Source organism: Pistacia vera, unplaced genomic scaffold (assembly GCF_008641045.1).
Source record: "Pistacia vera cultivar Batoury unplaced genomic scaffold, PisVer_v2 Contig581, whole genome shotgun sequence".
Lineage (NCBI taxonomy): Eukaryota > Viridiplantae > Streptophyta > Magnoliopsida > Sapindales > Anacardiaceae > Pistacia > Pistacia vera.
Window position 1 is genome coordinate 731,237 of NW_022196425.1, and position 27,994 is coordinate 759,230.

Genomic DNA, 27,994 nt, shown 5'->3' on the forward strand with positions numbered 1-27,994 from the left:
TAACATCCAATACCATATTAAAAATAAACCATAATCTTTTATAAACAAATCTTACACTGTTTAATAACATGTGTCATCAATTGTCTGACAGGGACTATCGTGACATTTTATGATTTTATTGGATGAACTAATTAATACTTTCACCGAACCTTGGGGACGAAAAATTATTAACTCTAAAATTGGAACAATATTCTCTGAGAATTTTAACTTATATATGTAAAGTTATATGTATCCCTAAATTATTGTCACACTTTTTTTTTTTTTTTTGAGTGTATCCTGTATTCAAAAATAAAAGAACAATAATTTGTACTCAGACATATTTTTTATAACTATTTTTAATTCTGAAAATAGATTAACTTTGATTGGATAAAAAAAATAAAATCTGTCAACAGATGAGTCATGCCTTATTAATGGAATTACTTTATAGGTCTAACGACCTACACATACCCAAGGTTTGCTGTAACGACAAAGTAGTATCCAAAAGGTTTTGAAACGATAAATAGGTACCTTCCGTCATATACTGCTAGTGATTTTTGTTTGGTAATAGTGAAAAGACTAGAATACCTTTAAAAGTTTGATATTTTAGTTTTTTATAAATATAAAAATTTCTAAAAAACCTCATAATTTTGCTAATTTAACTAAACACCCAATATATAATTTTTTTGTAAAATAACAAAAACACCCCCACCACCCGCAGTGCCAGATTCTGGCCACCATCGCCGGAATCTGACTGGCAAATTGCGTTACGACATAAACCCGTCAGATCAGTGTCATAATGCGTCGATCTGGCCGTTTCCGGCAAGATCCGCCATGGATCTAGCCGGAAAAGGCTAGATCGACCGTCGACGCGTTACGACATAGATCCGACGGGTCTGTGTCGTAACGCAATTTTCTGGCCAGATTCTAGCGATGGTGGCTGGAATCTGGCACTGTGGGTGGTGGGGGTATTTTTGTCATTTTACAAAAATTTTATATATTGGGGTGTTTAGTTAAATTAGTAAACCTATGGAGTTTTTTTAGAAATTTTTAAATTTACAAAAAGAAATTTTTAAATTTACAAAAAACTAAAATATCAAACTTTCAAGGGCATTCTAGTTTTTTCACTATTACCAAACAGAAATCACTAATAGCACATGATGGAGGGTATCTATTTGTCATTTCAAAACCTTTTGGGTACTAATTTATCGTTACGATAAACCTTGGATATGTGTAAGTCATTCGGCCTTACTTTATAAATCACCATTAATTTTCAGTATACCCTTTAAAAACATTTCATATGTAAAATATGTATCGTTATACGCTCAAATTCATAAAATTAAATAAAAGTTCAATGAACGTTTTTAGAAGGAGAGTATAGATTAAATATTTTATTTTTTCATAAGAATGATTTATTATGGTATAAAATTACAGAAGTGACAGACCAAATTAATTAATAAATACAAAAAGAAGTTTTAAGGGTTTAACAGTAGTGAATGCGGAGAGTCCAAAACACCACAGCCAGTCTAAATTCAAAGCCGTAGCTTCGATAGGCAATGGTTTCTCTATCGACTTGGTTTCGATACGTGTCGCACAAGCTCGAGTATTCCGTCTCTATCAGCTGGAAGGTCTTTCTGAATCTTTTCCCTTCGATTTTCCCATTTTAGTTTTTGTTGTTGTTGTAACTCTCCATTCTGGATTTTCAAGTTGCTATCTGTAGTTTGTTGTGTTTTCGGGCCAGTTTCTGAATTAAATTATTTTAGATCTAGTTTTTGCTTTTCTTATCTCTGTTAAATTTTCTCTTTTTATGTTTGAGATTGACATGGTGATGTGGTTACTTGACATTCTAGGGCTTATTATTGAATGTGTTTCATAGCTCGTTTTATAATTGTGAAGGGTATTTATATTGTCAAGTTTTATGGGAGATTGTTAGACTGCTAATGTAAAGATTGCAACGTAGCTTCAGATTTGACTAGTTCACTGTGTGATTATTAGAGCTTTGTATGAAACTGGGTTTGTAGTTAAAATGATAAAATTGATATTGGAATAAGAGTTTTCTGGCTAAATGGAAGGACTGAAATGCCTTTGTGTGTGGATACTAATTTTTCAATCCCTTCGGATAGTTTTGCACTTAGCACATTCTTTAGCGGGGAAGACTGTTATTGTCAAAAACATTATATAGTGTATTTAGAATAACTTTGGCATCAAAAGCAGATATAATTAAATTGATGCTAGGAGACAAGCAAGGGATACATTTCTTTTATGGTTTGATTAATTCAGCTTGTAGAATTTGGGTTGAATAATTAATGTTTTTTATTCCAATATCAATCTTCTGGCTTGCTATAATTGACTAAATTTGTAGTTTGATATGATCATTGGAGAATACATGGTATTTAAGAAGGTAGAAATAATTATTACTGTAGTCTGTTAAGGTGAACTTGGTCACCCGAATTATTCTAATGTATGCAAAATTTGTAAGTTGCATAAAAACAAATTGATCAATATATATCAATAACATAGTTGTGTACAGTGAAAGGTGAGCCTGAGGATGGGAAAATGAGGACCAAGCCTACATTTTGTTCTCCTCATGTAGTGGATTGCTATAAAATTGTAACTTTTTAGAGTTTTGTCAGAAGCTTGGTAGTATAACATTTTAGCAGAAAAAATTCAAACTTTTGGGTCTAGAAATGGAAAAAAAAAAAAAAAAGAACAAGAAAAAAGAAAAATGCTTATAGAACCGGATATTCAAGGTCAACAGGTGGTTTGTATGCTTTCTGTCATGCTTTCCAGCTGGTTCTTCTGCCTCTGAATTTTAGCTTGCTTCTCTATATGCACAGCTTTGGTTAAAACTTCAGATAGTGGTTCTTAGAATTATTTTTATTAGATTTTCCTAACATATTCTTCCATGTGAAGCAGAACTATAAGCAAGGTCATATCAGAGACATAGAATATCTTGATTCTATTGGGAAATATTTATTTCAGGGAAAGTTGACCTATTTACACTGGAATAAAGGAGAGGAGATGGCCCCAGTTATAGGGGGGCAAGGTGGAACTCTTCTCGTACGGAAGTTACCATTTGTAGATCCAAAGTAATGCGAGTTATCTTTCCCTTTTCCCTAATAATTTTAGGAATGTGTTTTATTTTATTCTTTGTGTGTGAGTGGCATATTTATACCTTGGTATCTTATTCTCCAACAGAATCTCTACATTTATTATATAAAGACTTCAGTTTTATTTTTTGAAAGATTTTCATCTCCCTATTCTTTTTGTTTGACAGTCGTGTTTATATTGGAGATGTTGTGGTGTTGAAGGACCCGGAGAAATCAGACAACTACCTAGTAAGACGGTTAGCTGCTGTTGAAGGGTATGAAATGGTGTCTACTGATGAGAAAGATGAGCCTTTTGTTCTTGAAAAGGATCAATGCTGGGTGTTGGCTGACAATGAAAACATAAAGCCGAAGGTATTTGCCCTTTTTATTTGAATTCTTAATTAATTGTATTCTACCATATTTCTGCTATGCTTTTTGGATTACCTCGTTTCTGTCTACTATGTAGACGTTACATAACTCTTGGTCTTGACATCAGAAAGAAAATTCACCAGGGTGAAATTATTATGTTTTTCAGCAATATGTAGAATACTAGGGAATAATATCATCAGTAATTGGAAGTAAGTAGCATGGTTCAGAATCTGGAAGCTATGGTTTATAGCACTCCTTCCCTAAATAGAAAGGCAAAAGAACTAAATACGCAGGTTGTATTGCTAGGAAACAACATTTGGATAGAATTAAATCCCAGAACCAAACTTTGCATTTGCGCTTTCCTCTGCTTGAACTTTGTTAAATCAAGAGATGGGATATGCATGGAAATGTCAGCAGGGGTGCAAACCAAATAAGTAGGTCACTTTGCTGGGGAGCACAAGAGGGTAAACTTAAAAAAGAAAATAGAAACTAGTGCTTTGTGCCATTACCATATTGCTTGACTTTTAAATGCTTGAATAGAACCTGATTAACTTCTCTTTCTCATTTGGATTATTTGGATTTGTTTTCCTTTATTGTCTGAGTGACAGGAAGCCAATGACAGTCGAACCTTTGGTCCAGTTCCCATGACAAATATAGTTGGAAGAGTTCTTTATTGCCTTCGGACAGCTGTGGATCATGGCCCTGTCCTGAACAGGTGAGCTGCTCAGTCCATTTTACTACAAACTTGGTTCAAGTACACCAGGCTAATTTTTGTGATCTTTGAATATTTTGTGTTCCTGGACCAGTCATTTGAGCATGCGACAGGATTCACCAGTGATGGAGGTGGAACTGGATGTGGAAGATATGGTGAAAAATCACAAAGCATAGACTCTGCCCTCACAGAGCACTGACTCCTTTGGTTTGTATTGATTGTCTTTTCTTGCTTGTTGTACTCATTAGACATCTGATTAAGTACCAAGGGAATAATAAAAGGCCATCTTTAGGTTCATCTCTTATGGGAGGTGCTGTATTTATGGTTATCCTCGACCAGGTGTGGCTGTTGGGTAATCTGAGTCTTTCCTTCAGATTGGCGAATACAAAGAGACATGTCTTCTTGAGTTTCATCTATGTTTAACATTGTGTTAGAACATTATGTAGTTTCAAAGGCTAGCCAAGGAACAGGAAAAAAAAAAACAATTGAAGAAAAACCAATGCGTTAACATCAGAGAAAAAACATCGATTTCTTGATTGATTATTTTGTCAGTAGAAGCTTTTGATGAATCTATTTCACTTAAAGCACGTATTACATCTTGCAAAATAAGTGCATAATTTTTATAGCTTAGTCTGTTCTCTTTTTCAAAATAATGTAAATCTGAAGCCTCAAGGTATGGTTCTCAAGTCTCAACGGGTGTCTGTTTGAAGTCCTTTACATATAACATCGTTGAGATTATCATGCATTCTTTAAAACTTGGCACAGGAGAGAGAGAGAATGCCGCAAAATAAACGCGGTCAAGTTACCTTTCAGGCTTTCACCAGTATCAGGTATTCAGGTGATCAATTAACACTTTTGGACCAAGTGTAAACCATATTATAAACAAGATAATGTCGAGCCTCTTAAATTTAAAATAAGAATAATGCTACAGTCATCGGGAGTAGTGTACTGAATTTGTGCATCAAATGATGTGGCGAAATTTTGACCGTTGATTAATATTAAGTTATAATTAATCAACGGTTAGGATTTTGTCACGTTATTCGGTGCACTATTCACCGTGTCTATTATTTTCCTTAAAATAAAAAATGGGTATTACAAATGAATTAATTTCTTTAAAAAAAAAAAAGATAATGTGTTTGGTTAGTTGGAATAAATTGGTAGGTATGTTGTATTAATATGTTTGGTTATGAAGAATAAATTGGTAAGTATGTTATTTAAATTATTAAATTGTCATTTTTTTAAATATTAATATAATATTATTTTTATTCTTAATTTTTAAATAATTTCATTTAACCCCTAATATTTTAAATTTAGCTAAAACACTCTAGTTTTATNGAAAGTTTTCTTTTTGGAGAGCTTTTGAAAGTTTACATCAAAAGAGAATGAAAGAGAAAGTTTTAAAATTGGCTTGGCAAAGCTTGGTTCACATTACACGAATGCTTCTAATTTATAGAAAACCTTATCTCACTATAGCATCACATGAATACTATTGAGTGAATATTTTAATATATTAATCAACGATCAGGATTTTGTCACGTCATTCGGTGCACTACTACCGATGTCTATTATTTTCCTTAAATAAAAAACGGGTATTACAAATGAATCAAATGATATAAACTACTAAGCCTGTAATTTGTTTAAAAATATATATGTATAATGTGTTTGGTTAGTTGGAATAAATTGGTAGGTATGTTATATTAATATGTTTGGTTACGAGGAATAAATTGGTAAATATGTTATTTAAATTACTAAATTGCCCTCTTTTTAAATATTAATATAATATTATTTTTATTATTAATTTTTAAATAATTTCTTTTAACCCCTAATATTTCAAATTTAGCTAAAACACCCCCGCTTATATAAAACTTTAATTTATAACAAACTCACCACCACCACCTTACCGCTGCCACCACAAACCACCGTCGGAAGTCGCTGTGAGCAGCCCACCGTGACCGGAAAGCCCCGATATGGCTGTTTTTGGCCATATTGATGGTCGAAAAGGCCATATCGGGAGCAGATCTTGTCGGAAATGGCAAAATCTATTTTGGTTATTTCCAACCAGATTGATGGGTCTTACCCGACCCTTGGCCTTTATCAGCCATATCTGGGCATAGGGCTGGTTAACGAACTGAGCCGCTCGCGAGCCGGATCGGCTCAGCTCGAGTTCGGCTCGTTAATGGCTCGGTTCGTCTGATAACGAGCCGGCTTGACTCGGCTCGTGAGACAAAACAAGCCGAGTTCGAGCCATACAAGGCTCGACTCGCTCGGCTCGCGAGCCGCGTCTGGCTTGAAAAAGCGGGAGGGTTTTTGAGAATTTCTGAAACATTGGGACTTAATTAAATAATGCAAACAAGTTTTGAAAAATAATAAACTGGCCCCCATTATTAAAATCCCCAAATCGCGAAAAATCCGTCAGACTCGAACCCTTGCCGTAAAATTTGAATCAAATCCTCCCAAAGTGTTGATTTGCAGCTAGATCTTGTTCATCTTCGTCGGACCTTCGGCAGCCGTTGGATCTTCGTCATCTTCATCGGATTTTCGTCCGATCTGAACTGGATATTGTCGGTTCATCATCAGTCCTGCCTGGTCGATTGAGATTTAATTGTTTGTTTGGGGTTTGGGGTTTCTTCAATTTTTGTCAAATTTTAACTTGTTTTTCGTGATTTGTTCGTCTGTAACTGGGGGCTTTTTCCGGTGAAAGATTTCAGGAAGAGCTGTCTATGAAGAGTAGTGCCATGGTGGTGTTGTGCCGTAAAAGTTATCCCCAGTCGTGATTTTCATCGCCATCATTAGGATAACTCCCAGTCGAAATTTCGTCGGTTTTCGTCATCAGATTCTTCCACCGTGCTGTTCATCGGATTTTTTATCGCATTTGGAAGTTCGTTGCGATTTTTCTGTTCGCTGTGAAACAGATCTGGGAGGCAAAAAAAAAAAAAAAGAAAAAGAAAGAGCTTCGCTTAGTGGGCCTTCCTACGCTGACAAATGCCTCCTTTCTCTTCTCTAAAGTCTACAATATTCAGAGTTTCAGACCTGTCGCCTGCATGCTGCCAAGAAATTTATGAAAAAAAATTTGAATTTTGAAAAAAAAAAAACTGAATTTTTGGAGGTTGGCTCGCGAGCCGGCTTGAAATCGGCTCGATAAACCGGCTCGAAATATACTTAAATTTCTTTTGAGCCGAGCCGAGCCATAAAATCTAAGGCTCGACTCGGCTCAATATTTAATCTTCTTTCACGAGCCGAGCTCGTTAAGCCGAAAACTCGGCTCGGCTCGGCTCGTTAACACCCCTATCTGGGCGAGATCTGGCTGTTAATGGTCAGATCCATGGCCGTTAACGGCCACATCTCACCCAGATATGGCTGATAAAGGCCAAGGGTCTGGCCAGATCTACTCCCGATATGGACTTTTTGGCCATTAATATGACCATAAATGGCCATATCGAGGCCTCTCGGTCACGATGGGTTGCTCACAATGACTCTAGGTGACTTTCGACGACTTCTTGCAGCGGCCGGCGACATGCGGCAACAGGTGGGTGGGGGTGGTGGCTTGGGTAAACTGAAATTTGTTTTGATTTCATGGGTAATTTTTTCCAAAAAGTTATTTAATTGGGGTGAAATGGTAAAAACAATATTCATGTAAATAAATTAAAAAAAAAGGCATTATTGTCCTAAAGTTTTATTAATAAGGGATATAATTGTAATAAAAAAAATTACCCAAATAATCTTACAATACCTAAGAAAATGAAGGTAATCAGATTACCTACAATATTACAAACAGTAACCACTATTGGTATTTGAAGATTATCGGTATCTTATATTATTTGACAACTAAATATAATAATCAAATAATATAAGATGACTTAATCCCACGTAACCCCCAACCAAACGCCCCTAAGGAAACTAGGAATTGCCTAAAAGGTCCCTTATCAGTGGCTATATAATTTGGCAAACTAGGGCGGCATAAGCTCGGCATTAGAAAAACAGTATAAAAATGCAAAAGCAGAGCCACTCTCTAATCTTGTAAAGAGTAGAGTAGCGAGTGATGTCGCAAGCAGTTCATCCCATATCTAACAATTTCCCAGGTAACTTCAACTTTTACTTCAAAATTAAGACTGAAACGACCGTTTTAATATTTTAGTTTTCGTTATCCTTTTTCAATTTTTGTCCATTGCAGTTTTTGAACAATAACGCGAAGCTTTAGGGTTTTACTCATTTCGATGCTGCTGTTGTTCTGTTTATTGTAGATTTTGTATCTATTTAAATTCTAGCTATTCGTTTTTTTAGTAAACAAACCAACTGGCAACTGGATGTCTGAACTTTGTCTTGTCAAATTTAATTAATCCTTTTGCCACGCAGACCGTAGAGGGTTTTGTTTATTATTAGCATTTTAGCAGGGATGAGAGGCGGAGTTTAGGGGCTTTTCTTTAGTTAATGTGTACTATTTCGTTTACATGATGGATTTTTCAGGATGTGGGTCTTGCAAATTCGTTGCCTACTCCTCCCCTATAAGATTTAGGTACATAAGAGAATTTTGGTGATTCTGACGAAAAGGTTGGTTGTGGTTATGGTCTGCTTTGTTCAGATAGTTTTTTGGTGGCAAGTTGTGGCAGCTATGGTGCTGTTGTTTTAAGGGTTATGGGAGTGCTAATGTGCTGTTGCCAATGTGAATATTGCCATCAATCCTCCCACTGATATTTTAGTTTTGAAGCAATTTTCAATGGGTTCATTTTGATATGTAATATTACTATCAAAGTTCCCATCATAAACACCAGAAAACGTATATAAATATCTAGTTTATAGGACAACTCAATCATGTATCTTGAAGGAATGATGAGAAATTCTGGAGCATATGCTTATGCCCACCTCACATTGTAACTTCATCCTTATCAAGTGGCAGACTGTGCACTAGATCCGTTCTGCGTTTCATATTGATCCAGGTTCCAGTTAATAGAGGTTTATATATTGTAATAGTTAGACTATTTTGATTTGGTACCCCTATATTTCAGTCTTCCTCTTTTATCTTCTTGAAGAGAAAATATCCATAAATGAATTATAGGTAAAATAAAGTGTAAACCTATTTGATATTTTAGGAATCCTTGCTGTGAATATATAGGGTAAGACCATGAATTGTGAGTCATTCTTTTTCTTGCCAAATTGTACATGGGTTTTTGTATTATAGTTAAGTTCTTAAATTAAAAATATCTTATTGTAGGTTATGGGTCATCTGAAGGAAGGTGTCTCCCGTGCTTGGGTATTTCTGGAAGAGCGGTGGCTCTGTCTTCCTGCTCTTCTCGTGGTGATCTGAGAATTCGTTCACAGGTAAAGATTGGAGCAGTTAAATGTGATGCCAAAGGAACATCATTTGTGTGCAAGGCTGGTTCTGGGAGTTATAGGAGAAATCCTGACATGAGACAAAACAGAAATGGATTCCGAGGCAGGAACAGGCAAAACGAAGAGAGGGATAGTTTTGATGATGAATCTGAACTGTTATCTTCAAAAAATGGGCCATTACTCTCCCTCTCCAGTTCCCCAAAATTTCAAGCAACGTCAGCCCCAGGACCAAGAGAGAAGGAGATTGTTGAACTATTCAGAAAGGTCCAGTCTCAGCTTCGAGAAAGAGCAGCAGCTAAAGAAGACAACAAGATTGAAGTGACACAGGGACAACGTAAAGAGAGTGAAACAGTAGATTCTCTCCTCAAGTTGTTGAGGAAACACTCAATTGAGCAAGGTAAGAGGAAAAGCAGCAGTGGCAGCAGCAAAAACGAGACTGAACAGAATGCTGTTTATGATGAGGATAAAAGCACAAGCTTCTTTGATTCAAGTAGTAGAGTTGGGGCTGAGGCCCGAGAACCTAAGGAACCTAATGCCTCTTCTTTAACAAGACCAGCATCAAATTTCAGACGTAGGTCTCCGGTTAATCAATTCAAATACCAGCCCATTTATCCCAGTGAGGAAACTATGAATTCTGTCTCACAATTAAATCCTAGTGGGAAGAGGAAGAAGAGTTCAGTTGAGATAAGCACGGACTCCAGATATCAGCCTGAACCAGAACTTCAGCTGGGGTCAGAGCCTGAGCATGATGCCAGCTTTGTGGATGGGGATGTCTATGATGAGGTATCTGACAGTGAACCAAATATTCTAGTTGGCAATGTGTATGATGAGGTATCAGACAATGAGTCCGATGTTGTAGAAGGCAGTGTATACGAGGCATCAGAGGGCGAGTCTTCAGATATTGATAATGCTGATAATGATGAAGATGGAGGAAAAGAGGAGGATATTGAACATCCAGATTTTACTGCTTTGAAGCTCCCTGAACTAAGGGCAATTGCCAAGTCTCGAGGAGTGAAAGGGTTTTCAAAGATGAAGAAAGGCGAGTTGGTGGAGTTGTTAAGTGGTAGCTCAGTCTGATTACTGATCAGGGTTTAAAAATAAAAAAATAAAAAAAGCAAAAAGGCAAGAGGCCGTTTACAATTTTGAGACTAGTTGTGACATTCTCTTTTTTGTTATCTTATATTTGCTTCTGTTGTCTTCAGTTGATTGCATTTGCTTCTATGTAATGTTTTAGGCCCTTCGACATCTTTTGAGACTTAGTAGCTGTGAATCAACAGAGATAGTTATTTAAGCTAGGCTCAGCAATTTTTTTATTTTTTAGCCACTTTCAATCCCCAGAGTATTCATCTGATTTTTCTTTAAACTAATTTATCTTGTTTTCTATTTGAAAAGTGGAATGAATATTCGACAAACTTATATATTACATTGGGGAAAAAAAAAAAAAACACCTTGATTTGTAATGGCAAAGTGAGCCCTCGTCTAGTTTATTCATTTTCGCTCAGTCTTCGTAGGCGCATGCTATCTTTGATTGATTCATTTTGACAGAAAAAGGTTATGAATTTCTTGTTTTTATTGCAGAAGAAAAGATCAAAAAATCGAAATAAATCGCCACTGTATTTAAAAAAAAAAACTATTGGTGCAGAGGTTTTACCGGGCGTCCGAAGCATGCATGAAAAGATGAAAACTGTCCATTTCACTTCTCTAAATTTGGCACATATAACCCTGATCTCCCATTTTTATTTTTGAAATTAAAAAAAAAAAAAAAAAAAAAAAGAAGAAGAAGAAAAAAGAATGGCCCATATCAAATAAAAATGATATGATTTATGAAAAATGTCAACCTTATTTGTGTGCGTCACTCACACCATATAACAACCGTAAACTCGGACAAAATCTCTATCTTCTATTCTTCTTCCCTATTTCTCTCTCAGTTTAGTTTGAAGAAATAACTCACAAACACCCATCTCTTAGTTGCTAAGTGTTCTTTCAGAATCCCGTCAAAATTCTCATCAACTTATCTTAAAAAAAACTTATGGGGCAAAGTCTGAATTCAATGACCCACCACCAACTTCATCAACAAAAATCCAAAGACGAACTCCTCTTTCAATGTGTCAGTACCGGCAACGTTGACGCCATCAAAGCCCTTCATCTCCAAGGCGCCAATCTTGAGGTAAATAACTAACTTGCGAACAATCTTGAGGTAAATAACTAACTTGCGAACAATCTTTCAACTGTCATAATTTGTTTTAATTATAATCTGGGGTTTTGTATTTAATGCAGTGGATTGACAGAGAAGGCAAGACCCCACTGATTGTGGCATGCATGGACTCTGGCCTTATCAATGTTGCAAAGACTCTTATTGAACTTGGTGCCAATGTCAACGCTTACCGTCCTGGTAAAGTTTCTTTTTGTTACTGTTAGTTACCAAGTGATGAATGTTGTGTACGAGTTGAATTTAACATTTAATTAAGCTGATTCATTAGTTTCTGGTAGGTCGTCATGCTGGAAACCCTTTGCATCATGCAGCCAAAAGGGGATTGGAACCAACTGTTAGGTTACTTCTCTTTCACCAAGGTCTGTGTTGTTTTATCTGTTTATTATGGTTTTAAGATTCTGCTGCTCTAATGGACAGTGGACTGTAACTTAATTATTGTTTTGTATGAAACAATTTGAACAACAGAAAAATAATAATAATAATCACAATCTTAAGTTATATGAACGCATGAGCTTTGTTTCTGTGTGCAGAAATGAAGTGTGATGGTTTTTAGTGATTTTGCAAATTTTTCAGCAAATGCTCTTGTGAGGAATGACGACTGTCATACTCCACTCGATGTTGCAAGAATTAAGGGGCATACAATTGTCATTCGTACAATTGAGGTGTGCTTGATAATTGTTTATTTTGTCATTTATCTGAAATTATTTATGTTTCATTACAATATTGTTTTATTGCCTAAGCTTTTATATTAATTTTGTTGCTTTTTTGTTTCTAGAGTCATATTTCCTATTTCTCTGGCTGGCTGCGGGAGCTTTATGGTCCAGGTTTTCTTGAAGCATTAGCTCCTCAGTTGTTGTCGAGGAAAATGTTTGTATCATACTGATTTTCTTTATTTTTGCAAACTTCATTTATGCTTTTTATTAGAATGATTTCTTTTATATAATATTATGTTGTCAAAATGCTGAATGCTGTAGCAGCACTTACGTGGATTAATAGGCTTATATAAGGTGACGGGCCTTTTTGTTTTTTTTTTTTTGAAAAAAAATTATTTTGGATGAACACCCTGAGAAGTAACAATGCACTACAGCAAATATTTTCAAAGGCTTTTAAGCTTTGCTCTTACTATTTGACCTGGCACTGTATTTAACTAAGGTTCGTTACTTGTAGTTGGGCTGTTGTTATACCTTGTGGTTCTGGTAATCCCACGAAGCCTCATAGATTTGAGCTTGCCATGTATCCTACTTTGCAGGTATGCTCATTTTAAATTTTTGAGTTGCTTCCAGATAATCATTTTAATTTCTAAAATAAAATAACATAGAACTATTTGTGTGTCCTGTGAAGGATTATTTTGCACTTTTCTAAAGACATGTTAGTGATCTTGTCCAGTTGGCTCTATGTTTCTTGATCTTATTCTAAGTTTCGTTGTTTATACAGACATAGTTTATACTCTGTAATCTTTGAGATATCCCACAGATATTTATCTTTTACCATTTATGGTGTGTTCACTACTCTTACATCTACCTTATTTTCTTTTGCCTTAAGCTACACATAGTTAAGCAGTTACTTAAAAGTAAACATCATAAAGCTGAACTTTTATTGTTGTTGTTTCAATTGGCATGGCTCTGTTTGGCTCATGCAACAAAGTAGTTGTATAATGGGCATGTTGATACTCATTAGTTCTTTGTAATCACAGCTTGCTGTGTATCATAAATTGGGTAGACTAATAGGTCTTTTTGCCTAATGTTGGTGAGGAAACTAGAATTTATCCTCACCTATACAGTAGCCAGGGATACTGGTTGCCCATTGCTAGACCTAGTATAATAAACCCTTACTAAAATTTGGTTGTATAACTTATAGTTTTAGCTTTAAACTTAAAGATTTGATTTCTTTACATAGTTATCTATGATATTTACTCTTGTTCTATAGGTCTTTCAAATTGCTTTCTTAATTGGCAAACAGGATGGTCAGCCTTGTACAGTCATCGCCCTTTGCAATGCCAAAGTTGATGAACCTAAATTTCATCAACGGGATCCTGCACTCACTATATTTGACAAGTCTACTAGTAAGTTCATATTAATTTGTTAATCAAGTGATATTATGAGCGTTTGGTTAGGAAAGGGTGACTTAACTGTGAATGAACTAAATGATAATTGAACAAGTAGCATATCTTTACATCGTAGTGAATGGCACTACATTTTTTACACAAAATTTAGCATCGTTGTAAATGGGTAGATCAAAGTTCTTTGAATAGTTTAAATTGTATCTAATCTATGTTATTCCCAGTGATCTTTACTTTTACATATTAGATTTAATCTAAACGTTTGAAAGTGCATTTGATTCATGGTTCACAATTGGTTTCACATTTTTTGTCAAAATTTCTGGTGCCATATTATATGTGGCCTTAGAAACAATGGTGCATTGTAAGAAATTTCTGTTAGCCTCACTTTATCAGGTCTATTCTTTGATCTCATACTTTTTCACTAGGTATTCGTTATAAGCTTGCATCTGCGGATGAGGGTGACAAACAGCAGCTTCAGTGGTTATATAATGCATGCAGAGGAATTCTCCAGGTATAGAATCAGACTGCATAAGATTGTAGTTTTACATGATGATGTTTTCTTATAGCCTGGATTCTGTTGTCATGCAATCACCAGCTAGTATACTATTTTAATTTCTGCAGTTTCAGGTTAAGCCCTCCACAGTGTCTCATAGCCCTCTACCCTCTGTTCCAATGAATGCGCATCAAACCACCACAGAAGCTATACAACCAGCAATTGCTAATGGCCAGCAGAAGGCCGAAGCAATTAATGCAAATGGTTGGGACAATCCTACAAGTTCTGACACTCACAATGGGTGGGACCTAGCTTCACAGTCAGGCGCTAGCTGTAGTGGATGGACGGATGAACCTGCTAAACAAGAATACAATGGGTGGGATTTGCCTGATTCTGGGTCAACTTGTAAACAAAGTCAAGCTGTCCAAACCCATACTAACCCTGCCCCTTCCGTCCAAACAAGCGGCGGAATTTCCGCATCAGTTCCGTCAGCTCCACCATTCCCTGAGGATATATCAAATGAAGGGCCAATCCACTATCCATCAGTTGAAAGCAGTCCCGTGCACCTGTATACTCCTACCATAGAGGGCTGCGCTTCTGTAACAAGTAACTTAAAAAATGAAGGCGTATTGGTAACAGATGACATGAAAGATGAAGGCACATCTTCCTTATGTGTAATATGTTGGGAAGCTCCAATAGAAGGGGCATGCATACCCTGTGGTCATATGGCTGGTTGTATGACATGTTTAAATGACATAAAAGCCAAGAAGGGTGTTTGCCCTGTTTGCAGAACCAAGATTAATCAGATTATAAGAGTCTATGCTGTCTAATAAGGCAACTCAAAAAAATGGATCTGGAGTTTGTTTGTAAAGATTGGATTTATTTGTTGAACTCTGATACCGAAGCTTTTACTGATCAATTTATAGGACTGTAATTGATTAATTTGAAGTGTACAAATACAAATAGTCTGCTATTATGAAAAATTCATTCAGTTACGTAGGAGTATTTTTGCTCCATACAACTTCGTGGATTCTACATTAAAATCAATTGATGAAATCCACTTTTATCTAAGGAGCAATCCTCGAGGAATTTGAATGGTTAGATACCTCTCTCCTCTAAATTTCAACGCTTATATATGGTGCATGTTTGTGATACTGAACAATGTCTGTTCGGGCTTTAAGGCAACCTTGATATTTGTCAAGTACTCTAAGTAGCTGAGCTTAAAAGATCTCTCAGCTTAACAGGTTCAGTTTTGTGACATATTTCCAAATCAAAATTTTTAGTTTGATTACTAAACATTTCTTGTATTGAAGGTTACTGACAATATCCACGTTCCAGAGCGCCTGTACCGCGACAACTTGATAGAATCACTGCTGTGTTTTTTCATGATGATCTGGAATCTGAATGATGATATCAATAAAGAGACAAAAATGAAAATCTGTTGGCCTTGGATACTGGGATTGAAAACATTAAGGGTATCATGGATAGGGAAATTACAGAGTTCCTCAGTTGGATGTCTACAACTACAGGTGGGTGTCTTATAGTGAATTGGTAAGGAGATTGGGACCTCTTATCAATTAAGGTCAAAATGTGGTCTAACGTTTTAATAAAGTGAATGTTTTTAAGTCTTACAAATGAGCCCACCATTCCAACATCGATGACCCTACCTTCCAAATGGTAAAAAAACCAGCACATGCCATGCTTAACCAAAACCACATCTCAATTTCTTTGAAGTTGTTTTTACTACAGAAAGTGAATAGCAACATTTGACACAATTTATTGTTTTCCCAAATGTAAAAAGCTTGACTGAAAGCTTAAATTGTAAGTGATTAATGCACTACAGCAAATATTTTCAAAGGCTTTTAAGCTTTGCTCTTACTATTTGACCTGGCACTGTATTTAACTAAGGTTCGTTACTTGTAGTTGGGCTGTTGTTATACCTTGTGGTTCTGGTAATCCCACGAAGCCTCATAGATTTGAGCTTGCCATGTATCCTACTTTGCAGGTATGCTCATTTTAAATTTTTGAGTTGCTTCCAGATAATCATTTTAATTTCTAAAATAAAATAACATAGAACTATTTGTGTGTCCTGTGAAGGATTATTTTGCACTTTTCTAAAGACATGTTAGTGATCTTGTCCAGTTGGCTCTATGTTTCTTGATCTTATTCTAAGTTTCGTTGTTTATACAGACATAGTTTATACTCTGTAATCTTTGAGATATCCCACAGATATTTATCTTTTACCATTTATGGTGTGTTCACTACTCTTACATCTACCTTATTTTCTTTTGCCTTAAGCTACACATAGTTAAGCAGTTACTTAAAAGTAAACATCATAAAGCTGAACTTTTATTGTTGTTGTTTCAATTGGCATGGCTCTGTTTGGCTCATGCAACAAAGTAGTTGTATAATGGGCATGTTGATACTCATTAGTTCTTTGTAATCACAGCTTGCTGTGTATCATAAATTGGGTAGACTAATAGGTCTTTTTGCCTAATGTTGGTGAGGAAACTAGAATTTATCCTCACCTATACAGTAGCCAGGGATACTGGTTGCCCATTGCTAGACCTAGTATAATAAACCCTTACTAAAATTTGGTTGTATAACTTATAGTTTTAGCTTTAAACTTAAAGATTTGATTTCTTTACATAGTTATCTATGATATTTACTCTTGTTCTATAGGTCTTTCAAATTGCTTTCTTAATTGGCAAACAGGATGGTCAGCCTTGTACAGTCATCGCCCTTTGCAATGCCAAAGTTGATGAACCTAAATTTCATCAACGGGATCCTGCACTCACTATATTTGACAAGTCTACTAGTAAGTTCATATTAATTTGTTAATCAAGTGATATTATGAGCGTTTGGTTAGGAAAGGGTGACTTAACTGTGAATGAACTAAATGATAATTGAACAAGTAGCATATCTTTACATCGTAGTGAATGGCACTACATTTTTTACACAAAATTTAGCATCGTTGTAAATGGGTAGATCAAAGTTCTTTGAATAGTTTAAATTGTATCTAATCTATGTTATTCCCAGTGATCTTTACTTTTACATATTAGATTTAATCTAAACGTTTGAAAGTGCATTTGATTCATGGTTCACAATTGGTTTCACATTTTTTGTCAAAATTTCTGGTGCCATATTATATGTGGCCTTAGAAACAATGGTGCATTGTAAGAAATTTCTGTTAGCCTCACTTTATCAGGTCTATTCTTTGATCTCATACTTTTTCACTAGGTATTCGTTATAAGCTTGCATCTGCGGATGAGGGTGACAAACAGCAGCTTCAGTGGTTATATAATGCATGCAGAGGAATTCTCCAGGTATAGAATCAGACTGCATAAGATTGTAGTTTTACATGATGATGTTTTCTTATAGCCTGGATTCTGTTGTCATGCAATCACCAGCTAGTATACTATTTTAATTTCTGCAGTTTCAGGTTAAGCCCTCCACAGTGTCTCATAGCCCTCTACCCTCTGTTCCAATGAATGCGCATCAAACCACCACAGAAGCTATACAACCAGCAATTGCTAATGGCCAGCAGAAGGCCGAAGCAATTAATGCAAATGGTTGGGACAATCCTACAAGTTCTGACACTCACAATGGGTGGGACCTAGCTTCACAGTCAGGCGCTAGCTGTAGTGGATGGACGGATGAACCTGCTAAACAAGAATACAATGGGTGGGATTTGCCTGATTCTGGGTCAACTTGTAAACAAAGTCAAGCTGTCCAAACCCATACTAACCCTGCCCCTTCCGTCCAAACAAGCGGCGGAATTTCCGCATCAGTTCCGTCAGCTCCACCATTCCCTGAGGATATATCAAATGAAGGGCCAATCCACTATCCATCAGTTGAAAGCAGTCCCGTGCACCTGTATACTCCTACCATAGAGGGCTGCGCTTCTGTAACAAGTAACTTAAAAAATGAAGGCGTATTGGTAACAGATGACATGAAAGATGAAGGCACATCTTCCTTATGTGTAATATGTTGGGAAGCTCCAATAGAAGGGGCATGCATACCCTGTGGTCATATGGCTGGTTGTATGACATGTTTAAATGACATAAAAGCCAAGAAGGGTGTTTGCCCTGTTTGCAGAACCAAGATTAATCAGATTATAAGAGTCTATGCTGTCTAATAAGGCAACTCAAAAAAATGGATCTGGAGTTTGTTTGTAAAGATTGGATTTATTTGTTGAACTCTGATACCGAAGCTTTTACTGATCAATTTATAGGACTGTAATTGATTAATTTGAAGTGTACAAATACAAATAGTCTGCTATTATGAAAAATTCATTCAGTTACGTAGGAGTATTTTTGCTCCATACAACTTCGTGGATTCTACATTAAAATCAATTGATGAAATCCACTTTTATCTAAGGAGCAATCCTCGAGGAATTTGAATGGTTAGATACCTCTCTCCTCTAAATTTCAACGCTTATATATGGTGCATGTTTGTGATACTGAACAATGTCTGTTCGGGCTTTAAGGCAACCTTGATATTTGTCAAGTACTCTAAGTAGCTGAGCTTAAAAGATCTCTCAGCTTAACAGGTTCAGTTTTGTGACATATTTCCAAATCAAAATTTTTAGTTTGATTACTAAACATTTCTTGTATTGAAGGTTACTGACAATATCCACGTTCCAGAGCGCCTGTACCGCGACAACTTGATAGAATCACTGCTGTGTTTTTTCATGATGATCTGGAATCTGAATGATGATATCAATAAAGAGACAAAAATGAAAATCTGTTGGCCTTGGATACTGGGATTGAAAACATTAAGGGTATCATGGATAGGGAAATTACAGAGTTCCTCAGTTGGATGTCTACAACTACAGGTGGGTGTCTTATAGTGAATTGGTAAGGAGATTGGGACCTCTTATCAATTAAGGTCAAAATGTGGTCTAACGTTTTAATAAAGTGAATGTTTTTAAGTCTTACAAATGAGCCCACCATTCCAACATCGATGACCCTACCTTCCAAATGGTAAAAAAACCAGCACATGCCATGCTTAACCAAAACCACATCTCAATTTCTTTGAAGTTGTTTTTACTACAGAAAGTGAATAGCAACATTTGACACAATTTATTGTTTTCCCAAATGTAAAAAGCTTGACTGAAAGCTTAAATTGTAAGTGATTAGACACCAAGCCTTGGTTTTTTAGATGTATTATCATTTATTTAAGTACATCCCCCCATATGGGGAACCAGGATCCTTCATAAATCTGACCTTTGAAACTAGCAACATGACGTGTACGGCAAATATAGACAATAGAAAAGATGTTGTGCATTTAATATGTTTACTGTTTGACCCTTTCTAATCCATTAGAAATATTAACAACTCATTAAAGCTGGGAGTTGCAAGCATGTGAATCGTAACCAGAGCCAGAGGTCAAACCCCTCACTAGTTAAGATTATAATTTAGTTTTAAGGTTATTAAATTCATAGATCTAATGGAACGTTATACAGAATTTGTAATGCAATTAAAAAAGATCAAATTTCTTTTGGGTTTGGTTTAGCCTTCCCAGTTTTAACTAGTACTTTGGGGAAGGTGGGAAAAGTTGTATATGCACTCACTGGGCATCTACTTGAGTGGTGACCAAGAAAAACTTGGAGTCATGCAGACTCTTCCATCAAAAAGTTGAAGGCATTATAATGATGCTAGGTGCTTTACTGAGTTAACTTTTAATTCAAATGTGATGTGGTGAAAAGAGCCATGATGTAACTGGGGCTGGCTGGCTCATCCAAAACCAAGATTATAACAACTAGCTAGCTGGCGATGAATCATTCTCATTTCTCAAAGAGATTAAAAAACAATAACAAGGAAGTTGCTTTCATTAAACATTACTATCAAGGTATAGTGTTTGAAACCCGATTGCTTAAGCCTCTTTATTTCATCATTTCCTATATACATATATATTAGCAACATCATGCTTAAGTTTTTAGTATTTCTCCACCCAGTTGTAGAAAATTAAGAATTTTTATTTGGGATCTGAATTCTGAAATTTGAGAATATTGGGTTATGTAATATAAGAATATTATATAATAGTTCCCATAGGAGCATTTACTCCAATACAACTTCTCATTCTTCCATAATAAATCTTCATTAAACATAAATATGTATTTTGCTTGTGGGTCTTCTCCTTTCCCTTTTGCCCTTTTATTTATTTATTGTCCACTCTTTTCTGAAAAAAAGAGAAGCTGATAATGGCTTGACCTTGATATGGAAGATAAGTTGATGACATTTATTTGTCAAATGGCATTATCCATGCAATCGTCATGTTTAGTATAAAGATTTGACTCTATCAGGATTAGGTAGCATCAAAAGTATACAATTTTTAATGCTAAAAAGAAATCTTGATTCGTGAACACAGCTACTATAATTGGTGCTGCTCATCAAAGCCAGTTTATCAAATTCTTCATCACCAATTTAAATGTATTTTGTGAAAAATCAATTATGAATCATTCATGATATAGATGTACGACTGCAACACCTCCACTACAATAGTTTCAAGATGGATGTTTCTTATTTCTGGTAGACAATCAATTAATCAGGAAGAAATGACAAATTGTTTATATAAGATTCAGGCTGAGGAAATTGTTTATATAAGATTCAGGCTGAGGACTGAGGAATATACCTCTACTATAAATCAATTGTGGGTTTAATGAATTTTACCTCTTTCTCATAAATAAGAAAATTCAAGGGTAAATTAGTCATTTCCATTGTCTTTAACACCATTAAGACTAGATTAATCATGTACTTCTCTGTAAACTCTTGTTTTCTTTTGATATCATATTCATCATCATCAGCTACATAAAAGCCCGTGACTGATGTTTCACTAATCCAATTAATTACAATTAAAACCTAAATTATTTTCTCAACCCTCATCTTGTTTTACTGTTCCTTATGACCCTTAATTTATCTTGCCCCAGAAAACCCAACAAATCTGCAACCACAATGGGCCCCCACCCAATTCACAACCCATTTCTTTTTGTTTTTCCAATTTTATTTACAGTTCTTGCAACAAACTAATGCACACACTGTCTCTCTCTCTCTCTCTCATGCAGCTTTGTAAGAAATCAAAGCTGGAACCTTTCATTTACATTACTAATGATTCTTAAAGATTAGATTTTGTTCATTTCACAAACCAATGTTTTTGGTTTAACACCACCAGCTTGAGCCACTTAAACACAGGTATGATTTGATGAAGGCAAAGTTGTGTTTTTGTTTGTAAAGTTTTGATCTTTCTTCTTTTTCATAGCCATTTCTCTGTGTGCTCTATCAAACTTTCATGTATAGGTGATTATAGCAGTTGGGGTTTGCTTTTTTATTTTATTTTATTATATTATTATTGTTTGGATTTAAAGTTTTAGTTTTTTTTAGTTGTTTTTTTTGTCTAATTCAACACATGGGGTTTGTTAATTTTGAAGTGTTATATGATTTTGATCATTCGTTTTTAATTATCGTGGTGGGTTTGATAGTGTTGTTGTTTAATAAAATTGAGTGGGAATTGTTTGGTTGTGTGAAAAATTGAAAATTAGTTTACTTTCTGTTTGGTTCCCGAGAAAAACGAGGAAAAGAGAAGTAATGGAATATTGGATCTCGCGAGGATTTGGTTTCTTTCATAAAGTATTTTAGTATTTGTTTAGGCATTTGATGGAGTTAAACTTTAGTTAGTGGAAGTTCTGTTCTCTATTATCAAGTAGTGTAAAATATAAAAAATATTGATTTAATTTGATTTCCTTTTCACGATATTATATTTGGACAATGAACGTTTTCTTAAATCCTCATAAGTTGTGTGTCTGTGTGAAACAGTTAACTTTAAGAAACCATGTGCAGGCAGCATACAATGAGTATGAAAATGTAGATGGTTTCTTGCTTCCTTTGATAATCTAGTAAAATGGGTTTCCTCAAACAATGGAAGAAATTCAACATGGAAAAGGCCTTGGAATAACTTATCATTTTTTTATTGTTTTTGAATAGGCATGGCAGTGGGCAAATGCTATTTTTCGTTTTCTCATAGAAGCTGCTTTTAAGGAATAATAGGTCAAAGTCAGTTATCTTGCACATAAGTTAAGTCTAGCAATTTAATATGTGGAAATCAATAATATCTAAAGTATCTGGTTTTCAGCATGTCTTTTTCTATGTGGTGTGATGCAATTTCAAGCAATATTGACACAAAAAACATGCTCATTAGTTATATTGCAGACAAAAAATAAAAATAAAAAATGACTTGTAAATGATACTTGGCAGGTTATCATTTAATTCTTTGGAAGCTCTATATGTCTTGTCTTATGTGTTAGTAATGAGTTAAGCAGCAACTATATCCAGATGGTTATTAGTTGAATGCTTTACGCTCCTCTGCAATGGAAACATGGCTTGACATGTGTTTACCGATTTAAAGTACTGTTGACTGACATGAGTCTAGTTTTTGTAACTGATCACAAAACCCAAGGTGTTGGTATGAGGAAAATTAAGTCTCTGTTAAGGAGCCTTGAAACCAACTGTTCGGCCAAAACATTCTGAAAATATTTTGTTTTAGGAGTTTTATTCGATGTAACTAATTTTGTTATATGCTTCATGAAAAGCAGGTTAGATGGACACATCTGTTAGATGTCTTATCAACAGTATTTCTCGATTCATCCATCTTATTTCTTGCCAGTCAATGAAAGTTACTTCTATTCAAAATGATTACAAGAATATAGCTGGTGTGTTAAAACTTTTGAAACCGTTGCTGGATGAAGTTGTTGATTACAAAATACCTTCAGATGAAATCCTAAATAAAGAGTGTGAAGAACTGGATATGGCTGTTAATGAGGCTCGGGAATTCATGGAGAAGTGGAGTCCGAAGATGAGCAAGATTTGCAGTGTATGTAATCTTTATTGATTTTTTTTGTTTGCTGGATCTGCTTGATCCGGGTGGAATTCTTCAAAGAATAAACTGCAGAGGTATTAGTCATTAGCTGGTTAATTTTTCTTGTCCCAACCCCACCCAAAAGAGAAAAAAGTAAAAAGTAAAAAAAATGGTCTTATATCATGCTTGCAGAACACTGAATTATGAATGTCTGAAATTATGTGAAGCTCCCTTTGGGTTTACTGGTTAAAAAAAGTTTGTAATCCAACGACGGCAACCCTGCCTTGCCTATTATTAATCCCAAACTTATTTTTGCCTATTCTCTTAATTTGTTTATCTTTCAAAGATATATGTTATTTTATGTGTGTCCAGGTTCTACAGAGTGAGGCTATCTTGATGAAAATCCAGAGTTCTTCACTTGAAGTATGTCGTGTATTGTATAGACTATCGCAGTCATCTCCATTCAGTTCAAGTACGTCTGTTGTTCAGGTGTGTAGAATGCTAAAATTCGTTTCTGCACTAGTATTTTTCTGTAACTACATGTTTCTTGATGATGAGCTTCTTGTGTAGATTGATCATTCTTTTCTCACCGATTTTCCCTTCTAAATCACTTTTTAAGTTTGCTGATTGAAATTTTTAGCACTCTCATTGTTGCCTGGTTAGCCTCTTGGCCATGACTAGTAAAACTGATTGCTGGTAAATTGTGCAGCATTGTATGCAGGAAATACATTGCTTGAAACAGGAAAGAATTACAGAACATATAACAGAGGCTCTGAGAGGTCAACAAGATGATATCCTTTCTAGCACTGATCACCTTGTTAAAATTATTGAATCACTTAGTTTGAAATCAAACCAGGAACTGTTGAAAGAAAGTGTTGCTGTGGAAAAGGAGAGGATAAATGCTCAGGTAAATCAGAGTAAAGGAGGTTTACAACAAATCGACCAAATTGTGGATCTCATCTCCCATATTCGTGATCGCATGTTTAAAATGGTGCGCTTTGAAGCAACAAGTGGAGTTCCAATCCCTTCCTACTTCCGCTGCCCTTTATCTTTGGAACTCATGTTGGACCCGGTGATCTTGGCTTCTGGTCAAACTTATGAGAGGGTGTTTATCCAAAAGTGGCTTGATCAAGGGTTGACCGTTTGCCCAAAGACTCGGCAAATACTGACACACACAAATCTAATTCCCAATTACACTGTCAAAGCTATGATAGCAAATTGGTGTGAGGAAAACAATATAAGGCTTTCCAGTTACTATGAACATAGTAATCTTGTCTCAGTCTTATCCCCATTGGATCGTGTGTCTGCTCAAGATTTAATCCGCACAGATAGTTTTCGTTGTTCTTTACACAGTAGTAATTCCACGTCAAGATCATCTCTTGATGCTGGAAATGGGTTTGAAAAGCTGAAGGTTGATGTCTCTTCCAGATTAAGTGGAGAAGAATTGAATGGATGTCAAAGTAGAGATACTGGAAAGTCTGACCGCCCATCCCCTGAACAATCATATGTACATAGCAGGACCGAATCAGCTTCAAGTGCCATTTCAAGTATTGAATATATGCCTCCAGCATCAAATGAGGTGTCAAGGAAGTCTAGTAAGCATGAAAAATTGAGTGAGGTGTCAGGAGAGATCATATCAGAGCGACCTGCTGCTTCACCATCAAATAAGGAATTAGGATTTTCTCCCTGGTTATCGGGAAAACAACACCAGGGCTCTGAAACAGAAGTAGAAGTGGCCAGGAGTGGACAGCATAATTCTAGAGGAATACACGCTGTTCCATTTTCTGACTTCGGTTCTGATGAATTGACCACAACCTCTTATGTCAAGAAATTGATTGAAGACCTTAATAGCCAATCAAATGACTTGAAAACTACAGCTGCAGCAGAATTGCGGCTTCTTGCAAAGCACAACATGGAGAATCGCATCATTATAGGCAATTGTGGAGCTATCCCACCATTGCTTTCGCTATTGTACTCAGAAACACAGCTGACCCAAGAGCATGCTGTCACTGCCCTTTTAAATCTATCAATTAATGAAGACAATAAGGCCATGATTGCGGAAGCAGGTGCAATAGAACCACTTATTCATGTTCTAAGATCAGGAAATGACGGAGCCAAAGAAAATTCTGCTGCAGCTCTGTTCAGCCTCTCTGTGTTAGAAGAATACAAGGCAAAAATTGGTCGTTCTAGTGCTGTCAAAGCTTTGGTAGATCTTCTAGGTTTTGGAACTCTAAGAGGTAAAAAAGATGCTGCTACTGCTTTGTTTAACCTTTCAATCTTTCATGAGAACAAGGCTCGAATAGTTCAAGCGGGGGCTGTGAAGCATCTTGTTGACTTGATGGATCCTGACGCTGGGATGGTGGACAAGGCTGTTGCTCTTCTTGCAAATCTATCGACCGTTGGTGAAGGGCGCTTGGCAATTGCACGGGAAGGTGGCATCCCATCTCTGGTCGAGGTAGTTGAATTAGGATCCCAGAGAGGAAAGGAAAATGCAGCCTCCATACTGCTGCAGCTGTGCCTTCATAGTCCCAAGTTTTGTACTCTGGTTTTGCAAGAAGGAGCTGTTCCTCCTCTTGTTGCTTTATGTCAGTCCGGCACCCCTAGAGCAAAGGAAAAGGTATATAGCTTTGTTTCTATTCTTCTGGTTGAACTTTAGTTCTCACACTGTCTCACAACTTTCTCTATCTTTGGGAGAATGGTGGGTCTGGGTTCACTCATTTATGGAAACCTGGAAAAGGGCCTTGGCTTTCTAGTTATATTTTTCCGTACTGGCAGCTGCTAAAATAGATGTGTTACATTGCTTACAATTTTAAGAGGTACTTGAGAAATAAATTATTTATTGGTCTTCTGTGTATAACATGCAGGCACAGCAGCTTCTCAGTCACTTCCGGAATCAGAGGGAAGGGGCCATGGGGAAGAAATCATGAAAAGTTATAAATTTAATTGGATCCTTTATTTTTCTCCAGATAATTTTGGTTTCTACTTGATATAGCTTGCTCTTCCTTGTTAGATCCCCTTAGGAGTGCCTTTTTCCTATATATTATATAGTTATCAACTAGATCCATTTGCAATGTACTACTAATTCTTTCATTTTCTTCCTTCTTTCTTTTGATAGCGTACTCTCGAATGTGTGCAGTCACTTATCTTCTTCTTCTTCTTTTTTTTTTTTTTTTTCTCAGTTTACAGTATAATTTATGTTGTAGTTGGTTTTGTCATTACGATTGTAGATATATTGTACATAATATTATAGACTTCTGTAATCTGCTACGCAATTTATGTTAATTATTTTTGTGGCTTTAGATGCACCACTCTTCTAGTTTTGAGTTTGACAACTTTCAGTTCTCCATCTAACCGTAACATAGCTTTGTTCGTAGCCATATGATATCTTCCGAGGCCTTAGAATTCAATCAAGCATTAACAAAGCTCCATAGCTCTATATATAATTCAATGAAGAGCCTAGCCAAACAGAAGTACTTGATTTGAGTAAAAGTTAGAGAAAAAACTGTTTCCGAATAATTACAGCTTGTTTTCTGGTGTGCATAGCCCACTGCAATACAATTCTGTCCATTTGATGTTCCAACAAGTACTTATGTTCACTTCTGTGAGTTTGAAGAAGAAAGAGGCAGAAAAGACTGATCTCTTTTAGCTTAATACTTGATTCGGATGATAGATGTTGTCATTAACCAAACGTTAGTCTTTTGACAGCTTTACAAAATTGGAAAGAAACTTTTGCCTTGAAAAAATGCATTATCTCATGGACCGTGTTTCACCTGCATGTGGGATTTCTCCATGGGAGCCAGCTCTGGGGTTGTGTACAAATGGAGACAAAGACAATGTTTTACTTGATGAAAATGCTTCCATTTTAAGAAGTCCATTTCCCAGGTGGCTATCAGTGATGTCATGAAAATTATCACTTAAAAGACAAGTCGGTGATGGCCATTAGAATAGCTCCATCTTCTTAAATATCGGATTGATAAAATTATGAATTTGAGGCAGACCCTTCGCCTTCAACATTATCTAAAAATTATAAGGCAAGTAATCTGAAGTTTGTTGAATGGGGTAGGTAATAGAACGAAGTGTCTTAATGTTACCGAAACATCAATCAGAGTCATCAGACTACAGAGAAATTAGTACAAGATCACATGTGAAATGGTCCATGATGATAAATGGAAAAGTATAATAATCCAACACTAAACAGTTAAGATATAACAATGATTTAATAGTCAAATGAACTTTACTCATTTACGATGATGCCTGAAACTTGGAAGAAAGTAGCTGGATTTAGGGAGGCAGGCAGGTTTGGACCAGACCAGTCATGTTATAACTTAAATCATTTATAAACATATATGGTCCCTAACCCCACTTAACATGGTTTGATGCGGAAGTTTAGTTATTAGGGTAAGTATTTTTGAAATATTATTATTAGGTATAATTTAGTGATTATTATGGCGATAGAATTTGAAAATAAAAAATAATTGAATAATTTAGAATAGAATTTTGAGAATAAGAAAATAAATATGTATTTTAATTTTGAATAGGAATAGGACAGGAAACAAACGCATTCAAAAACTTTTTCTCTATATTTTCACTTCTCACTTAATATTTTCTTTACTATAATCATTCACTCACCATTTCTTTTCAATTTATTCTTTATGTAAAAGGGTATTAACCACTGTATTAGCACATTTTAATATATCTATTATTTTTAGTTATTCATATAATTTTACCAAATTAATGTTTAGAGCAATGTTTTAAGTCCTCTATTTTATTTTTTTGAGAAAAAAGAAATATATATATATATATATATATATAGTAAAATAGTACTGAATATCCAAAATGGTTTATGATTTTTTAGTCAAGAGTAGGCTGAGGTTTATACCAAATTTGTGGACTCTATGTGGCC

General features: G+C 35.6%; 5 protein-coding genes across 13 annotated transcripts; all 5 read left to right on the plus strand.

Moving 5' to 3' along the window:
* The first annotated feature begins 1,447 nt into the window (after window positions 1–1,447).
* Window positions 1,448–4,689, plus strand: LOC116109547. Of its 3 annotated transcripts, XM_031395775.1 has the most exons (6): window positions 1,448–1,604; window positions 2,893–3,065; window positions 3,254–3,437; window positions 4,043–4,149; window positions 4,241–4,353; window positions 4,439–4,689. In XM_031395775.1, the coding sequence occupies exons 1-5, from the start codon at window positions 1,533–1,535 to the stop codon at window positions 4,320–4,322; spliced, it is 618 nt and encodes a 205-aa protein (XP_031251635.1). In that variant the 5' UTR covers window positions 1,448–1,532; the 3' UTR covers window positions 4,323–4,353; window positions 4,439–4,689. The 3 variants fall into 3 exon arrangements, with proteins under 3 accessions (XP_031251635.1, XP_031251634.1, XP_031251636.1); XM_031395774.1 differs by having other exon boundaries at window positions 4,241–4,689; XM_031395776.1 differs by having other exon boundaries at window positions 1,452–1,604; window positions 2,959–3,065; window positions 4,241–4,689.
* A 3,421-nt stretch (window positions 4,690–8,110) lies between these two features.
* LOC116109502 (rho-N domain-containing protein 1, chloroplastic-like) lies at window positions 8,111–10,786 on the plus strand. The gene is made up of 2 exons (XM_031395717.1): window positions 8,111–8,225; window positions 9,356–10,786. Exons 1-2 carry the CDS (start codon window positions 8,186–8,188, stop codon window positions 10,549–10,551), a joined length of 1,236 nt encoding a protein of 411 aa, XP_031251577.1. The 5' UTR covers window positions 8,111–8,185; the 3' UTR covers window positions 10,552–10,786.
* Window positions 10,787–11,339: 553 nt separating this feature from the next.
* On the plus strand, window positions 11,340–15,256 carry LOC116109508 (putative E3 ubiquitin-protein ligase XBAT34). Of its 4 annotated transcripts, none has more exons than XM_031395728.1 (9): window positions 11,340–11,641; window positions 11,752–11,866; window positions 11,965–12,045; window positions 12,260–12,348; window positions 12,462–12,553; window positions 12,854–12,935; window positions 13,646–13,748; window positions 14,171–14,256; window positions 14,367–15,255. In XM_031395728.1, exons 1-9 carry the CDS (start codon window positions 11,504–11,506, stop codon window positions 15,066–15,068), a joined length of 1,488 nt encoding a protein of 495 aa, XP_031251588.1. In that variant the 5' UTR covers window positions 11,340–11,503; the 3' UTR covers window positions 15,069–15,255. The 4 variants fall into 4 exon arrangements, with proteins under 4 accessions (XP_031251588.1, XP_031251589.1, XP_031251590.1 ...); XM_031395729.1 differs by having other exon boundaries at window positions 11,341–11,641; window positions 14,373–15,254; XM_031395730.1 differs by having other exon boundaries at window positions 11,530–11,671.
* Window positions 15,257–16,084: 828 nt separating this feature from the next.
* LOC116109511 (probable E3 ubiquitin-protein ligase XBOS34) lies at window positions 16,085–18,562 on the plus strand. 2 transcript variants are annotated; one of them, XM_031395733.1, is made up of 4 exons: window positions 16,085–16,243; window positions 16,954–17,056; window positions 17,479–17,564; window positions 17,675–18,562. In XM_031395733.1, the coding sequence occupies exons 1-4, from the start codon at window positions 16,226–16,228 to the stop codon at window positions 18,374–18,376; spliced, it is 909 nt and encodes a 302-aa protein (XP_031251593.1). In that variant the 5' UTR covers window positions 16,085–16,225; the 3' UTR covers window positions 18,377–18,562. The 2 variants fall into 2 exon arrangements, with proteins under 2 accessions (XP_031251593.1, XP_031251594.1); XM_031395734.1 differs by having other exon boundaries at window positions 17,681–18,561.
* Window positions 18,563–21,282: 2,720 nt separating this feature from the next.
* Window positions 21,283–26,390, plus strand: LOC116109506 (U-box domain-containing protein 3). Of its 3 annotated transcripts, none has more exons than XM_031395725.1 (5): window positions 21,283–21,431; window positions 22,826–23,106; window positions 23,464–23,580; window positions 23,801–25,708; window positions 25,956–26,390. In XM_031395725.1, exons 2-5 carry the CDS (start codon window positions 22,834–22,836, stop codon window positions 26,016–26,018), a joined length of 2,361 nt encoding a protein of 786 aa, XP_031251585.1. In that variant the 5' UTR covers window positions 21,283–21,431; window positions 22,826–22,833; the 3' UTR covers window positions 26,019–26,390. The 3 variants fall into 3 exon arrangements, with proteins under 3 accessions (XP_031251585.1, XP_031251584.1, XP_031251586.1); XM_031395724.1 differs by having other exon boundaries at window positions 22,829–23,106; XM_031395726.1 differs by lacking the exon at window positions 21,283–21,431 and having other exon boundaries at window positions 23,055–23,186.
* Window positions 26,391–27,994: the final 1,604 nt, after the last annotated feature.